General features: G+C 37.9%; 1 protein-coding gene across 4 annotated transcripts in view; it reads left to right on the forward strand.

Moving 5' to 3' along the window:
* The window catches only part of LOC129579010 (homeobox protein homothorax), a 311,382-nt gene that overhangs the window by 134,919 nt on the left and 158,388 nt on the right, over positions 1-18,075 (forward strand). The window contains exon 8 of one of the 4 annotated variants that reach the window (XM_055468466.1): positions 12,960-12,981. The exons of the other annotated variants lie outside the window; for them this stretch is intronic. Coding sequence (XP_055324441.1) covers positions 12,960-12,973 — 14 coding nt within the window. The 3' untranslated portion in view covers positions 12,974-12,981. Of the gene's footprint in view, positions 1-12,959; positions 12,982-18,075 lie in introns of those variants that run through there. 4 annotated transcript variants of the gene reach the window in all.

Here is an 18,075-nt window from a genome sequence, read left to right on the forward strand (position 1 = left end):
AAAAAGTAGCAAACACAGTAGCGAGAGAGTTTTGGTAAAAAATCGAAGGAAAGATAACTGATTAAATGTGAGTTTTACTTGAAAGCGTTCCCAAAAATGCTAGCGATAGATGGCAAAGTAATACCGACAAATGAAACGAAGAATTTCCATTAAAAAATACACACTCACAGTTCTTTATTTATCTGATTGCATTCTTTCCGCTCTATCTACGGCATTACATCCGTCCTCCACACTGTGCACGCGAAATACTTTGCTCGCTATGGATTTTTGGTCCAATTTTGACTATAAATGCATGTGCTGTACTGTGTGTGTGTGTGTGTGTGTTTGATATCAAATCACCAGTAAAGACGAAGAAGATGTTTTGAGTGTGAGAGAATATAAAGCAAACACCAGAATGAAAGAATATAAAGCCATTTTGGGAGATATGCAATCCTCTTTCATTTCGTTGTTTTGGTTGGGGAAGAAGAAGCGCGCGCGCGCGAGAGAGAGAGAGAGAGAGAGAGCGACGGAGTATGTGTCGCTTTTCGATTGAACATCATTTCGTTCGAGATCCTCTTTCTGCCAGCGCCACCAATTCGAAGACTGTGGAGCCAAAACCAATGCAAGACAAATACACAAAACTTCCGAATCGCACTCGGGGCTGAAACGAGCAGAACAAGCAGCGAGCGTTCACGGAAAAATATCAGGAAAAACCGTCAACTAATCTAAATGTCGATGTGAACGTAAAGTGTAAGCATTAGGGCGAACGTACCGTGCAATTGTCGAATAACGGTAAAATGGAAAAGAATCAACAGTAGCAGCAGCAACAACACCGAGTTTGGCCAAGAATGAAAACGAAAACTCACTCACGAAAATTGAGAAAATGAAACAAAAATACAAATGGAAAAAAGAAGTGGGAAAAAACATAAATCAAGATTATCCTTCTAAAAATGGGCTCATCCCTAACATTATATACTAATTTATAGCGCAAACACATTTATTTCATTCGGTAATTTTTTTCTTCTCTTCTTCGCTTTTCTTCCACATTTTTTTCTTCTACTTTTGTGTGGCTAAAAACATCTCCCTTAGTAGCATTTTTTTATCCACATCGAATTGCAGTTTTTTTTATTCTCTTCTCTCTTTCTCACTCGTTTCTTTTTCTGTTATTGCTGCCTTCTTTCATCCACTTTATTTTTCCGAGCCGAATTTCGTGTTCTTCTGACACTGTTGCGTTTCATTGGCATAATTTGGCTTTCGCATTTTCGCTGAATGCTTTGCTGATTCGACTTTTGCCTACTTTCACCTATTTCATCATTAAATTTCGAATTGACGATAATAACATATAATATATATATATGTTCGTGTTCATCTTCGACTTCGTTCTGCCAAACAAAGCAATTTCAATGCCTGCATCATCGCAGAAGGAAGATAAAACACACGAACAGGCGATGGAATAACATTCTGCTACGCAGGGCTAAACAGTATCGAAATAAATTAATAAAGTATCTGTCAAAGTAAATTTGATACATTTTCCCGATTTACCAAAGAATACTACAAAAATGAGAAGAACTGCCAAATTTGCTGTTCGGCATCATAAACAAAATTTGGCTGTCTTTTGTTCATTTGTTGGCGAGACCAAAAAGAAACAACGATCCCGTTTTCATAGCCAAGATATTTTTGAATTGAAAAATGGTGTATAAGTTCCAGTTGTGGTTGACTGCCTTCAACAACTAAAACCGATTGGATGATGTCTTAATCATGGTGATTCTCAAATGCATTTCAATAAACATTTCTATCTCTTAATTAAGAAAAATCGCTTGAATTCGGTGATTCGTGAAAAATAACACAACACACTCTATGCTTCGCTTTACATCTATCTCTGCATCTTTCTCTCTCTCTCTCTCTCTCTCCCGTGCTCACTCTTTCTTCGGCATTCAGCACAATTAAATCCATTCGACTGCGTGCGAATCCAATTTATAGGTTTGTTTATTCACTTGTGATCGCATTTATTTCTGTATGTGCGACTGTGGAAACGAATTAATGGATGATGCTTATCTAGTTGCATCCAAGCCTATGCACCTGTAATGATTGTGCAATCAATACATGTTAATTATTGCATAGTTTCTCTTCCAGCCGATTTAGAATTCATGAATAGATTTTGCTCCATGTTGCCATGATAGAGAGAGAGAGAGAGAGAGAGTTTGCTAAGAAATGCTTGCTTCGTTACTTTCGATTTGGCATGTGTGATTTTCTTCGTTTTGATGTTGAATGAATAAGCAAAAGGAATAATTATAATAATCAGAAGAAGCAAAAAAAAACGGAAAATTATTACGATTGTTATATTTTAATTGATTACGCCGAACGCCACTCCGTAACCGATGCCAATTGGAATCTATTGGCATTGGTGCATCTTTTACTTGAGATGCATTGCCCTACGTGAGATTTGAGTACGTTTTTATGAGCTTTATGCTTTACAGCGCTGAAAATGAATATTCAAACATTCATTCACACATAGTCGAGAGAGAGGAAAATACAATTGGATAGTCTGAATCAGCAGCTCTGTCCACACTGATTTTGTGATCAGCCATCCGATGAAATGAACGATTGAATGAGTGTGAAGCAATCGTATTTATCACTGAGTAAAACAAACGAAAAGAAAAGACAGAAATGTTCTTCTTGTTTACTAGCTGTTTTCCTCGTCTAACGTTCGAGGCGTCACAATTTGTTCCACTAAAATATTTATCTACTCCATCTATCATGCATATATGTTTGTTGATTACATAGCGTACATAGCTTTTTCCAGCTTCATTTCGACAATGCAATACATTTCAATATTTGCCTGGAATTTCTCCGTTCGCGCTAAAAGCGACACGGAATGTGTGATAGCGCAGGCATGGATTGAAAGACGAATCGAACGAGTAATGTCTAAAATGTGGGAGATACAAAACAATTTCAAGTATTTGATTAAATATTGGCTGTTTGTGTTTTGCACACTGTACACACAACTTATAATCATACGTTCAGCGTTCAAACAGATTTCAGAAAGTTGAGATTCCATTGAACGTGCACCACTGTGTTTCCGTCTCTTCTTTTTCTCTTCTGTTGACTACGTTATTATTTCCGAAGCGTTGAGGATGCTGAACGCATTCGATTCTCCCATTTTGTTCGTATATGTGTTCTGCAGTTGATTTGCATTTTCTGATGGAACCAAGCGTCGAGATACATTAATGTCTTTGTCACAACTATAACATTTGCACTGGTAAAATCATTTCACATCAGCAATAGTGCAAGAAAATTGATGGAAAACATACATTCCGTAAAGAAGCACGTCTTCGTCTTTGTAATTGAGTTTATCTATAGTTTTACAATAATTCTTTCAACGAGATACCGCATGAAAATGAGTTGTGAGAAAAAGTCGATTTGCAACATTAAAAGATATATCAAACAGAGTGGCAATCCTGCACGGATGATACCTCCTTTTACGGATTTCCTCAGATGCCCGAAACGAAATGCAGAAAAACAATAAACAGAGAAAAAAAAACAAATATGTGCGATAAATGTATAGAAAATATGAGCATGCAATGTGAATTGGAATTGAATTCAAACAATGAAAAGAAATAGAGTGGTGCTTTTGGCTTCTGCCGGTTCCGGTGTCTGGTGCTATATAACATTTGCAGTTGCAATCGCAACTAACAGTTTGATGTATTTCGAACGCAATGAGCACGTTAGGTCGCATATACACCGTCTCTTTAATTGTATGCACTTGCACATATACATATCACAACTTCATTTCCATAATCGAACAAGATATGCGCACCTTGATACATCAAACTCGAAGCGAATCAGAGAGGAGAAGAGGATCGGAATTGCATGCATGGGACGTACGAACGAACACTGCATCGAATCGACATATTATTCCAGCTGAAGCACAAGTAAATAACAGCACGTTCAAACGCGTTATGTATCAATTAAAATTGTTACTCATACAATTTACACGTTGTGCGCCTCGTCTTCGACCTCTGTTCCGTTCAGTTCTTATTCATTCGATCGGCTGAGATAGAACTGTAGACGCTGCAACTTAAGAAAAGGCTTTTCTACTTTTCTGGCACTATCGCACATTAACATTTAACGGTTTACTCGATTCGCGAATTCGCTTCGGCTTCGGTTGTCTTTATGGAATATTCGAAAATGTGTATTATTCCCCTGGAAATATCCTTGCTTCATTTACCTGTATTTTTAACCGATTCACTTCATGGCGCGAACACATTTTCCATTTCCTCACGCTGGAAAACAACATCAGCTATTCGTCGCCGAATGAGCGATTTCACTTCCACTCAAGCCTCGCCAATTACGTACATTTCGTTGTAATTAATGCGAAAATGTAATTAAAACCATTTTTTATCTTAGTTAAATTTAATGATGTAATAAACACCTGAAAACATTCATTAAATTGCTCCAATGCACTTCGCCATTTCTCCATTCTCATGAAACGCTCCAATACGGAGCAACAGCAATAGAACAAGAGGGAGAAAGAAAGTCAGCTAGAGTGAGAGAGAAAAAATGCATGCTCATAAAAGATGAATACATATCTATCACTGATTATTGAAGGAGCGCGATGCAAAGAGGCGGTAAAATGGCAGAACGCATCGCGCGGAAAACTTAGCGCAATGAAAAGCAGTCGAAAAACGAGCACAAAAATGTAATATATGGCAACCGGCATGAAAAATTGAAATAGAGAAGATAGTTAGAGAGTGTAAGAAAGAGAGAACGGGCTATAAAGAGCCTCTCATGACGAAACGAGGAAACTAATTTAATTTTCAAATGAAAAGTGCATGTTTGCCGTCAAATTACGAGTGCACGTTTTCGTTTTGCTTTCTCTGCATGCATTGATCAAATATGCAGACAGTCATTCATAGCGGGAGAAACAAGTGCTTTAAATGGAAACGCTACTATGATCGGTGTGTGTGTATGTGTGTGTGTGTGTGTCTTGATTCTGAGTGCTCTTCGTCAGCAATTTCCGTTTTTTCTGTGCACTTTTTGTGCTGAAATAGCGCGAAGTAAACGTCCATAAATCTTTAATTGATTTTCTGCGAGCCCAGTGATGAAAACCGAATTGCATTCAATGTCATGCGAAGTGTGTGTGTGTTTTTTTCACTTCTCTTCCTTCTATTTTCATCGAAACAATTTGACATCATTTCACATTGCAGCCCCTTGCATTTTGTGTGCTTTTTTTTGTCGTGTTCGACTACATTGTCTCGCTTAAAGATAGAGGCACGCTTCTTGTCTTTTAGCGTAAATAAAAATTGACACTAATTTCATTGGGCAAACTGTCTGTTTTCGGCCAAGTATGACGTGTGCTTACCCAATGTGCCACCTTTCGCATGTAATTTTATTTTTCGTCTGTCAATTTCGGATATGCTGATAGTGTTAGTCGATGGGATGCGTTACATGATGGGCGTCTATGCAAACATAAGTAACCACTTGTACTTGATTTCTAGAATTTAAGTGCTGCACACCAAAGCTTCCACATTGTTACAAATAAGCCGTGGCAGTTTAGCGTTGCCATCAAAGTGATAATTAAACATGTTTTTAACTTCTTTGCGCGTTAAAAAAAATCCTCCGCAATCGCCACCATTTCGCTTGAAGCTCGTATTTTTCCTTCTGTTTTTTTTTTTTTTTGGCTCATCAAATGAATTAAGACATTTTTATACGTGAGCAAATGACGCATTTAGTACACTACACAATCTCAATATTCATAACAATAAAATGATAGTAATAAAAAATAAACACGAAAAAGATATGAATCGTTGTTCTTTTTTCTGTTTTTGTTTTGTTGCAAAATCGTAAAATAATAAAAGAAAAATGATAATGACGATGTTCAAGTTTTAATCGTAAAACGACCGAAAAATAATAAACGTGCAATGGCATAGCACGAAAGGCGTCAGAGAGAGTACATCTACTAGTGTTTGTGTGTGTGTGTGTGTGCACAGGTTGTTCCACTTTATGGTGAGCATACGGAATAGGAACAAAAGTGAGCGAAATGAAGAAAAAAAAAACAATACGAAGAGCAAAAGCAGAATTACCCAAATTTATTCATGTATGTTGTTTGGATCATAAAAACTATTTAGTCAAGACGGGAGAAAAAATGTGAAATGCAAACATGAACTTCCTGCATAACGTTTGTATTCGCTATCACACGCTTCAAGTGATTCCTTTTGTTTGGTTAGTCAGTGCGAGTTTTTCGTCTCGTTTATATTGCAGTGATCTCTGATAAAATTTCATTTTTGAAATTCATTTATCGACTGTAGCCTCAGCGTCACAACGGATATTTGTTTGGTAATCGCGACATTCACTTGTGCACTCACCGTGTTTTGTATATATGTGTACATACATATGTGATTGAAAGACCAAAGTTTGTCTCTATGGCTGCAAGCATTCCTCTGTGTAACAAATCACTCGAAAATCTCGGCGGTACTAAAGCAACAGCAACCAGAACAACAACAAAAGAAAGGAGAGAGAAAAAACAAATATAAAAATAACGGAAAATTGCCCACAAAATTGGTAGCAAAGACATGAAAAAGGTGGAAATGAAATGCAAATTAAATATCTTACGATGACAACAATCTGGTGAATTGTCTATTTGTGTGTTTGGTATCATGCTCAGTGACACCATTCTTGGTGGTGGATGTGGTGGTGTTGTGTTCATTGTCACGCGTAGCCACAGCCGGAAGAACCGCAGTCAAACTATACGCACTTGAAACTTATCAACGAACTTCATTCAATGGGAAAAAAAACGTGACACGCGAAAGGAAAGCAGCAGATAAAATAGAAATGCAAACAGATAGAAAAAAAAAAGTATCAGCAGCAGCAGCAGAAATAATAAAGTGAAAATAGAATCAATGGAATGAATTGTGTATTCTAATGCACAGACATTTGGTGGTTGGTAGTACCAACTTGGTGCGCGCATTCGTTCGTTCGTTTCATTTTTTTCTTCTTCTTCAACTTCAACCGTTCTTATTCTTCGGTTGAGTTGTGGAAACACGACGTGTTGTCAATACGAAACGAAGGGGACTCTTCAAAGTATCACCAATTGTTTGTTAAAACATTTACCATTTGCCAAAACGCTTATGGGTGGCTTTGTCATGCGTTCAATGCACTGGATTCGCTTTCGTAGATTTGTTTGGTTGCTGTTGATGTTGCTGTTGATGTTTGTTGTCAATGTTGATTGTATGCTGAAAATGCATACACAACAACGTAACACACAGCAATTGGTACGCGCTTTCCGTTCCGATGTGTTGTGCCACAGTGTGCCACAGCAGCGGAAACTTTAAATAAAACGAAAATAAAAGGCGTCTGGTTTTTATTTTTATTTTTATTTTTATGATTATTCACGTCTTTATCGAAGAATTACGCGCATACAAAACATCGTGCATTGTTCGTATTGTTGTGTTCTAGCGCCACCAACCACCACCACGGTTGCCGCCATTTACTGCTTAGGGAGCTATTAAATTAGTTGTTGCTCTCGTGGCTGTTTTTTTCATGCTCTCGTTTTTATGCGTGAATTCACATCTTCTTTATTCGGCGTTAGTACGGTGTGTGCGTCGATACACTCACAAATTTTCTTTCAATCGAAATGTTCTCGAGGTTCCTTTCCTTCGACTTCTGCTAGCGCTGCCGCTGGCGCTACTGCCCTGGGTACTTCGTTTCATACACACACACACTCTCTCTCTCTCTCTCTCTCTCTAGCCTCTAATCTGACAACAGTATTACCACACAAATTACTAAATAATGTTCGATGGTAAGGGATGATCGGTATTCCTTTTTTTATATGCGGTGAAGTTGATGCGTGCTAGTCTATTTGGCCATTTAGAGATGTTTGTTGCTTTGGCTTGATGTTATGACATCGTAACTATTTGTTGCATCTCGAACTCCATTCATTGCTTTACAGCTACGGTTATTGCGATTTGGAATTTCGGTACTTTTGGTTGGTTTGCATGTGTTTGCGATTGAGCCAAACAAAAATCGATGAGAAGAGGAACATAAACCCCAATATTCAAACTGAAAATGCGCTTTTTTCGGTTTCCTCTGAATTTTCGCGCGCATGTTCCCGACTCTGAAATTGATATCAAATGGACGGGAAAATGGTTATGCACTGATACAATCGCATATTAAATGTTTATGATGCAATAGAATTGTTCAATCGTTTCGAATTTGAATGGATCTTTCACTCTTGGCGCATTCGGCACTCTACTTCACTGGATTTGCGAAGACAAGTTTTCAAAAGTGACATTGATTCCATGATTTTCGATGAAAATGCCTAGATATTTGCATATGGCAGCCTGGGAGATACATAAAATTGAATCACATCCCAATTGATACGTTTTCCATTTAGTGGTTTGGCAAGAGGCTAGCAATCAAATTGTTGCCACTAGACTAATCAATCATCGGAAAAATTAAAAGCTGTGCTTCGACCACGTTCCGAAATAAGTCCATCTTTTGGTGCAGGCTTCTCATCGAGTTGATACAAGGGACGAATGCCAAAATAGCAAATAAAGAATTTTTAATGTAATTAGAAGACTGAATTCGATTGACATTCCCAAATAAATGAACAGAAACACTGCGGTCCACGACCATTTGCATGGTAAAACTGCAAATGGTTCAGCCACACAAATGAAGTTGATAAATTATAGCGTAGTCAGATTACATTTGAAGCATTCTGTTGAAAATTTGACATTATGACCAAACCACAAGCAGCTAACGCATATACGTATTTCACAGCGAACGCTTAAGAAGCAAGAAAAACGGAATACAACACAAGAAAAAAAAACGAATGATAAACCATTGCTTGGGCATTTGAAGCGATATCTATCGTTTCTAAATTAAAGTAATGCCATTTTTTAAATGTGAAGAATTGCGCGTGAATTTACTTTTACGATCACAATCACCAACACATTTTCACAACGTCATTTATTTGGATGCCTTTAACCTGTTTCGTTCAAGACGATTGAAAATGCGTTAAGCATAAAGTGATATTCGATTGGGCCATCAATGAATACACTAGCCATTCAATACAAGCCGAGAGACAAGTTAATGAGCGCAGCAAATGTTCCTTATTTGCTGTACGGTGCGGGCTGTTTCTTCAACGGTTTATTTGTCTGTTAATAAATTTCACAAGGCGACACACCAGCTCGGATTATCTGTGAAACACGTGAATTTACTTATGTCAAAGTAGAAGTGGGAAAAAAAACCGAAACGCATTCGAATAACATCAGCTTGCGCAATTACTGTGATATCTAACCTGCTAAACACAAATATGCACAATTTAATGAAATGCGCTGCAGAAAAAAAACAATTTTAAAATAATAATAATAATAAATTATTGAAAAAACAGGTAAAAAAAGACATTTTCCATATTACAAAAAAAAAGAAACCGAACAAAAGGAAACAAAAAGAGATCTGTTCGATGGCAACAAATGCACTGCCTCTCAATACGAATAAATAGCCTTTATAATTCCACAAGTCAAAAGAATTTCAAAAATATACTCTAAAATGAAGCGGAATTCAAGCCAGTCCAATGTGAATGCAATCACCCAGTGATATGAAAATGAAGTTGAGCTCTAATGTTGAAATACGAATCGAATCAAGATTTAAATGAGTTTTTCCATTTATTTTATTTGTTCGTATTCCGTGGAAGACAAATTAATACGATTTACGTTGTGTATCGAAGTTTTCTTGTCTTTCATATCGCATTTTTACTGATCGCACTCGCGAAAACCGAGAACCGTGCGCGCAACCAAGATTAAAAACTCGAGACTGTATTTGGGCCAGTGCTATGCATTCGCACTTAAATGGATTCATTACAATATGCAGAAACAGACCATTGGGACTTGGACGTAAATATTCGGCCGACGCCTTTATGGGATTCCAGGATTATTTTATCTCATGTTACATTATAGTTATCGTACATTTTATTTCATAGTTGCAGCGCATACACAAAAATCATTTCATCCATCTGAAGTGAGCCGAAGAAGATTTGATCGCGAGCATTCTGCATCACACTGACGATGCATGCCTCTATCCTACCTCCCCCCCCTTGGATGCGATGTCCTTCTCGCATCTTCCGAACGGCATCAACCAAAAATTGTTTCGAATGGTGGAAAAGGACTCATGAATCAGATAGGAGACATATGAGTGCGGATAATTGTCGCTGAAATAGCTACCGCCTAGTGTAATGGGCCACCATCAATTTCCTGTTTATTCTCGCCAGTTTGAGAAATTGCTCGCTGCACTGGCGTATGCAAATATTGCAACGCGACTCCACACCATTTGTTAGGCTTTATTGTCGACAGTCGTAACGAATGAATCCAGCAGCGTACGCTGCGCGCGCGCACACACACTGCGCTGACTCTTGCTCAAACGTAAAATTTTCATGCAGACTCATATCAGTCACTCACTCACTCATTCTAACCTAGAACGAATGTGCGAGTGTGAGACGTGAGTGCATACTTTCGAAGCATGCATAACGAAGAAGTTTTCGGGTGATGTTAAAAGTAATAAAGCGGATAGAGGAGGAATACTCCAACGAATGTGCAAATAAAAAGTCTTAACCAGCAACAAATCGCTTTTATTGCTAGATATCAAGTGTACAGAGTTGTGTTGCTCTCTCTCTCTCTTTCTCTATCTTCTGCTGAGCGATAAGTAAAATGCATACACCAAATGCTTTTCCACCCAATAATAATAATAATGCATTTTCATTCTGCCATTTGTATTTTTATCTATTTGCTGCGGTTCGGTACTTCGAACAATTTTCAACGCATTTACGCTATTTTTCGGATTATACAAACACTCGCATGCACACACACACTCTTCGACTAAAAACGATGTCTCCGCCGAAAGCTGCAGCCGAAGCTGAAAGCATGTGCACTTTGTGCGCTATTTTATTCTTTAGTTCTATTTGTACCGGATAATAAATTTATAAAGTTTATTGCACTTAAATAGCAAAACGAAAACACAGTAAGCAAGAAGCTCTTCAGTTCTGCCATGGTGCATTTGCACAGTGCGCCACAACGAGGCCAACTCCAGGCTCACTGACTCTAAGGCAATAGCGCGTGAGCAATGAAATAATGAAAGATAGAGCAGAGAGGAGAAACAAATAAAGAGCTACAATTGTGAAAATGATAATAACTTTACTCAATCGCAACTCATGCACTTTCGAGCGCAAATTATCACATACCGCAAATAAATAAATGCACATTTTAGCACATTCACCAACAAACTGCCGACCTGAAGATGGGAACCAACCACGAGTATCTAAACATCACAACACTAACTAACTCGCTCTTATTTCAACGGCAGTGTCGCATAATCCTGACTTATGAATTTCAACTCTAAGTCCTTTATTTAAGGAACGCTCCAAATATTTTATTTTTTCTACGTCAAGTGCGATTACCACGAAGAATGAGAAGAAGAAGAAGTAGAATAACATGAAAATGAAAACGTATCTTGAGTCGTGCTGATCCTGTGGCTGTGTAAGCGTCAAGTCTTCTTTTTCCAGTCAAATGTCAATTTCGCTATGCCGCTTTGATTTCGGTCATCTTCAACAGTGTTTTGTCGACGAAAATATCATTTTGTTCACATTTACCTCATGCACACCACTTGATTCGCATTCAATTCGACCGACCAAGATGTGAAAAAGTAGATTTTAGATTGTCGTAATAATGTGTATTCACATGTTCATCATCCACACTGACAACGACCGCCTCACGCCATTACACTTCGCGTCTTCTGCCCTGTTGTTTGCTCATATTTGCCCATTTCATTGTATTCCCTTTTGTCTATTCATATTTTTTTTCATTCCATTTTTTCAGTGTTGATTCGTCAGTTTGTTGCAAGCCACTAAAAAGTGTAAAAAGTTAAAGCATGACCCCACGAACAGAACATAACAAAATGAATGGCTTCATTTAAGTTGTCATTTGATTTTATTTTGTTAAAGCTATTTTCTCATGCAATGCCATGAGTGATTCCAATTGCCGTTACCATTTCGTTGTATGTGTGTTAAGCACTGCTGCTGCTGTGAATAATTCAAGTTCACTTTTATCATTGAACAAAGAGATGCGATTGTTTGATAGGGAGTCGGATAAAAAAAATGTAACTCATATTGAAGGAGAAAAAAGATCGTATTTTGAACACAGGAAAATGGTTGAACGAGTCAAAACAATAGACAAAAGAGGTGTTGACTGTTGAGAAATCTAAAGTAATAACAAGAAAATAAAAGAAAGAAAAAGCATTCACTTTGCCGACGATGTTCGGTGGCAGCGGGATTTCTTCAACGGCTTCGAAATTGGTTCGTCCAATGATTTCTGCTGTTGCCGAATTCTTCGTCGAATATCTCTGATCATACTTGGTTTTCTTTTTGATTTGCTTTTCATATTCACGGCGAATTACTGGGCGCGCAAGCCAAAGTAGATATGGCAAGCAAGAAAAAAAAAACACAGGAGAGACACAATAACTTTTATTTCGATGTTATTATTATTATACGTTACCTTTGTTTGATTCCTATTATTTGCATGAGTTTTATTTTTAAGTGGCTGCACACAAGCGTCCAATTATGATCAACGATAAGAACCCACAGACACACACACAGAAGCACACATACTGAACACTTGAACATAAGATCCATGAAATTGGTGTGTTCCGTACACATCTTGGTGTTTGTAAGGATACGGCACATTGAAACGCTGGAAAAGTAAAACAAATGGCGGAATGAACGTTGCCATTGTTGATGGCATCCAAGACAAAAGAGCCGAAAATATCGGGTTGAAAAAAAAACCCATCGAATGATGATCGATTTTTCTAGAAACAGAACAAAAACTGCCGTTCATTATTTCTTGCATTGCTGCTGCCGCTGCTGCAGCTCCAAGTGCTTGTCGTTTCGACGAACATTCAATAAAAATTATGCAATTATATCTCGTCCATTTCAGTTAGCGTACTGTGAAAACGGCCGCCATTTTCAACTATACACATCCACACTAGTGCGGATGCCATGACATCAACGTTCCATCCGTAAAGATTATCAACAATAAACATTATAAATCAATTGCAGTTTTACATGGCGAATTGAATCAGTACAACATATCGAATAGATATAATTTAGTTTAGTTGAACCATTTAATCGACAGACATTTCAATAAAATATCATTTTCACTTTGTTCGCATGAGCAAGTTTTTGCCTTGCATTTTGTGTCTATCTTTTTTTTTTACTGTTTTTGTTGTTAATAAAATCACCATAATAAAAACGATGCAAACGGAAGAGAGCAAGAGACATACAGACAAAAAAGTGTGCATGTTATTTCATTGGCATTTCATTTCAATGTGATTGAGACTTTTTTCGCGAAATTGTTTGAACCGCGTATTATTTCGGTTTTCAATTGAAGCTGATAAAATTTTATGACTGAAATATCATCATGGCTCCCCGCACATGATATTGCTGCGCTCGTTGACGCGCCAGCACAGGGTTGTACAGCGTGCAGCCACGAATCAGTTAATCGCTGAAAATTGATCGAATGGGACGGACATTATTTTATCACTATCGACGCACATGGTTTGACATTTCTGCAGAAGAAGCATTTCAACATGGGCATGGATAAAAACATGTGTAAGCGGTCACACACTAGAAGTATACTTATGGCCGTCGATAATTTGATGGCCCAGTTAATTGAAAAAACTGCATAGTTCGAAATCATTATCCGTTTTGATCATTTTCATGGTTCACAGTGTTTTTTTTTCACACTATTTGTCCAGGCGGTAAATTAATGTGTACCTTGATTGATTCTTTTTTTGTAATTTGAATCATTATCTGGACTATTATTACCGGTGGTGCTTGTGATTTTCCATTCGGAATAAATTAATAATAATTAGAGACAAAGAAATCCTAGTTCTTTGCCACCAAAACAGTACCAGTTCGAATGGGGATTTGTGTTGATTGTTACCACAATATCGCCTCGATAGAACAGAGGAAACACATCCGATGCGTCGATGGAGTCAGAGTTAATTTCCTGCGCTTTAATTCAGATAGCGTAAGCAAACCCAAAATGTATAAATCAACAAAACGTTGAAATAATGATAATAATAGCATTTCTCGAAACAACATAAACGGACCACTTCCCAATGGAACCGGGGAAAATAAATGCTGAAGAACTGCTTCTCTTTCTATCCAAACATTTAATTAAATCCATATTAGTTTTAGAATGCAATTATTCGATGCGAACGATATGGCAGTGCTTTGACTGTGGCTACATCTCCTTCTCTCTCGCCGTCACTTTCGCCCCCTTCGTACGTTGGTGGCTGTCGCTGAGCCACTGTTTGTAATTGTTGTTTTAGGCATTCCTCGTTTTCGTCTTGCCTCATGTGTCGCTTGCTCCATATATAATTTGATTAATGTGTTTATGCGGTTTTTGGTGTGCATGTGGCGGTTTATTTTTGGTGCAAGCACACTCGCACATTCGCCTGTTCGCCTGTTCGCCAGTTCGCGTTGCGTTACGTTGTGTGTGTGTTGGATGGCGACATCGATGGCTATAATGAATGCCCTGGCACTCTGAGAACGTAGCCAGATGTTTGATGGTCGCTATCTGAAGCAGGCTACACAACACAAATAACACTGAATCGACCACTATTTTACCTTAGCATTATCTGTACTACACGTACTGGCCACTAGGCTTCATACAGTCGGGTTCCCGATTTTGGTGCGAACAACACCCGCACATTTTGTTTACCCTACACGTCTATACAAATATAGTATGTGTGTGATTGTATGCAAGTCTCTCAGTTTGAACTCTGATGGTGTTCGCTCAGCCAAACACGGTAACATTACACATTGACCAAATTAAAGTTCAGCACCCAACACCTTTCTTAATTATAATAGATTGTTTGTCGAAACAACCAAAAACACCGAAACTGGGATAGAAGCCGAGAGAGTGAGTGAGAGGGAATACGAGCAGGAGCACATTAATCGAACCGAACAATGGACGCAAGTGAAAAAGAACACTCGGTTTGGATTTCTTAGCCGCACTCACTGATCACACTACACTGATGGATTTTCGTGTGTTCAACCAAATGATAGTAATTACTTTGAATGCGGTTTGTGTCTATGCAATATGCGGTTTCTGGTTGCAATAAAACCAATTCATAAGAGATACTTATCCAGCCAACCAATCTAATTTTAAATTCTTTCGAAAGAAGACTTGGTCGATGCCGTTACAATATTAAATTTTTAGGAAAAATTTCCGCAAACTCCTCCTAATGATGTACGGGCAAAACTGCAGAAATTCCCACTGTAAATGGTGAACATTTTGAATAACAAGCGCACTTTTTTCTTGTCTCGATGTGTCAACATATTCTCATTTTCTCCACTACACATACACTCTCTCTCTCTCTCCCTCTCTCTCTCTACACAGCTCTATGTATTCAACACAAAATAGGGAGAAAAAACGGCCACCTCACAAATTAAAGAACTAGCTTTTTCAACGTCATTAATTGACTGCACTGCATACGTCAGCACACACACACATATCAAAGAGTGTACACAATAAACAACCAAAACCTGACACAGTGTCTAATAGGATAATGATGGGTTTGCTTCTTGCTCTCCTTCATTTTCCATTAAAATGCCACGGTCTTCCTTCTTCTGGACAAAGGGAAGCCGAAAATTGCAGATTTAAAGCCACACACATACACACACTCGGATCCACAACCGTTAACATTATTATTACCATATCGTCCGTTGTTTTATTCATTTTTGTTTTAAATACAAAATTAGGGGTAATTAGAATGTAATTTACGAAATATGAATTATGAACAATGTTTTGATGTTGAAATGACCAGAAATGTTGGCTTCACTCTTTGGCTTCACTCTTTGGCTAGTTTTTTTTTCTCTCCCTCCTTTTCGCTGTCTCACTCGGTTTTTCACCTCTTATTGTGAGACTGATCTCAAAGGTATGTTTCTATTTCCAAATGAGTGACGTCTGAATGTCAGGACGAGTAATGAATATATGAGTTTTGATGGATTTTCTAACGTGAAATGTGACATGAAAAATCATTTCATTTATGGCAGGATTTTCAGGTTGTTATTCACTGTAAAAGACTTGACACAGCAAAAAGTCAAGCGCTTGAATTTTCATCGTCAACCATACCGAGTCATGACTTCCGAAATATAAATTGTTGTGTGCCAAAAATAAATTCTGTCAAATGAAAATGCACAAGCACACGATAAATATATTGCATTGACAGCTCTAATTATGGTTGAGCCGTTCTTCTTGAAATCAAGAATGTTATGCCACAAAGCGACATCATTGTCATCAGCGTCGCCGTCGCCGTCGTCGTCGTCGTCGTCGTCGTCGTCGTCATCGTCCGTCGCGGGCAATTTTATCAAAAGATAACAAGCAAACCGAGCAAACATCTGATTTGAATACTTGAATTTCGGAAGTTGTGTGTTTGGTCGTGCTCGATTTAATAAACTCAATGCAAGTAAAACAAAATAATATTTTTCATTCATTCGCCTCATTTACGCCTTCTTTTTCACGCAAATTCTCCGAGTCGCTTATTTGATCTTCTTTTCACTTGATTCATTTTTATTTTTTCCTGTATACCGGTTTATTGTACACATTTTACCAAATTAAACATATAATAAATTCCGTATGTGTCGGCTAAACGATTTGCTGTTGTTGTTATTCGCTTGTTCATGCTAAATGCCTCAGTTATTAAGCCAACATACATGCCGTCGTTTTTTTTTATCTCTTTCTTTCTGTCTTCTTTTTTCTGTTCTCTGCCTATATTGTACGCGTCGATCTTGTTTTTTTTTTCAGCGCGTATTTTTCAGTTTCCAAGTAAAATGCACGGAAATCTAAGAAATCACACAGTATTTCTAGTGAATTCAGAACAATTTGTAGACGCTTATTTATGTGAAAGAGACTATTCACCGCGCAAGTCGCGCATAGAAAAAAAAAAAAGCAACAACAAGAACAGCGAGGCACCTAGGCAAAGAAGGCGCACATGAAAAACAGATAGATAGAGAGAAAGAGAGAGGGACACAGAGATGAGACTATAATAAAACAAAATTAAATGAAAAGACGTAAAGTGAATCGCGCAAAATGAACAAAGTAAGAAGAGTTCAGCATTTAATGAAACGATGAAACAAAAGTGAAACAACTTAGAAGCAAAAAGAAGAAGAAGAAGAAGTAGAAGAGGAGCACGGCAACTAAATACATGAATGTGAACAATAAAATCCGAACAATTCAATACTCCGCACGATAGAGACGATGATGATGATGATGATGTGTGTCTGCTGTGCGCAGAATTTGTTCTGCCGTCACGGCTGCTGTGGCCACAACAAAAACTAAAGAAAATTAATAATATTTCGAAGAGAGAAAGAAAGAAAAAACACAAAAACACACTCACACACTGCAAAACATCGAAAGAAAACTTATTTTCACAAAGAGTGCACAGAACAAAGCGAAACAGATGAAATGCGAACCAGAATATTAATAACATATTTTTGTAAGCACAAGTGAATGAAACTTGTTCGGTTGCATTGCTGCACGATCCGCCAAATATCCAAATCCGTAGCGATGAAAGAATTGACTTGTTTTTGAATGGGCCCTCAAGTCACAGAGCCATCTATAATGAATGTCATGTATATTTGAATATTTCGATGTGTTTTGACCTCGGGACTGTTCCAAACCAAATCTAATAATGAAACGGACATCTGCCGATACAATTCAACCACCAACAACCGATGAAATCTTTTCGGTTTCAGTTTGAGACGATTGTTTGTTTCTCAAGGCGGACACTTTTTCTCAGCATTCCCATCATTCTGAGATCTAATCTGGCGCTGAAATTGATAAAATTGAATCAGGCTGGTGTTGCTGCAAATCACAACACCCATCTAATTCAAAGATAGTCTCAAGTTTCGAACTCACACGGAAAATATTTATCGTTGCTATTTAGATAAACACGCACCAGTTTTCTTCACGTACGATTGAATCAGCGTGTGTGTGTGTGTATGTTCGAAGTATAAATGTTTTTGCCGCTAAGTAGGCTTAT

The sequence above is a fragment of the Sitodiplosis mosellana genome, unplaced genomic scaffold (assembly GCF_009176505.1).
Source record: "Sitodiplosis mosellana isolate CC-2019 unplaced genomic scaffold, AAFC_SMos_1.0 Smas_scaffold_6226, whole genome shotgun sequence".
Classification (NCBI taxonomy): Eukaryota; Metazoa; Arthropoda; class Insecta; order Diptera; family Cecidomyiidae; genus Sitodiplosis; species Sitodiplosis mosellana.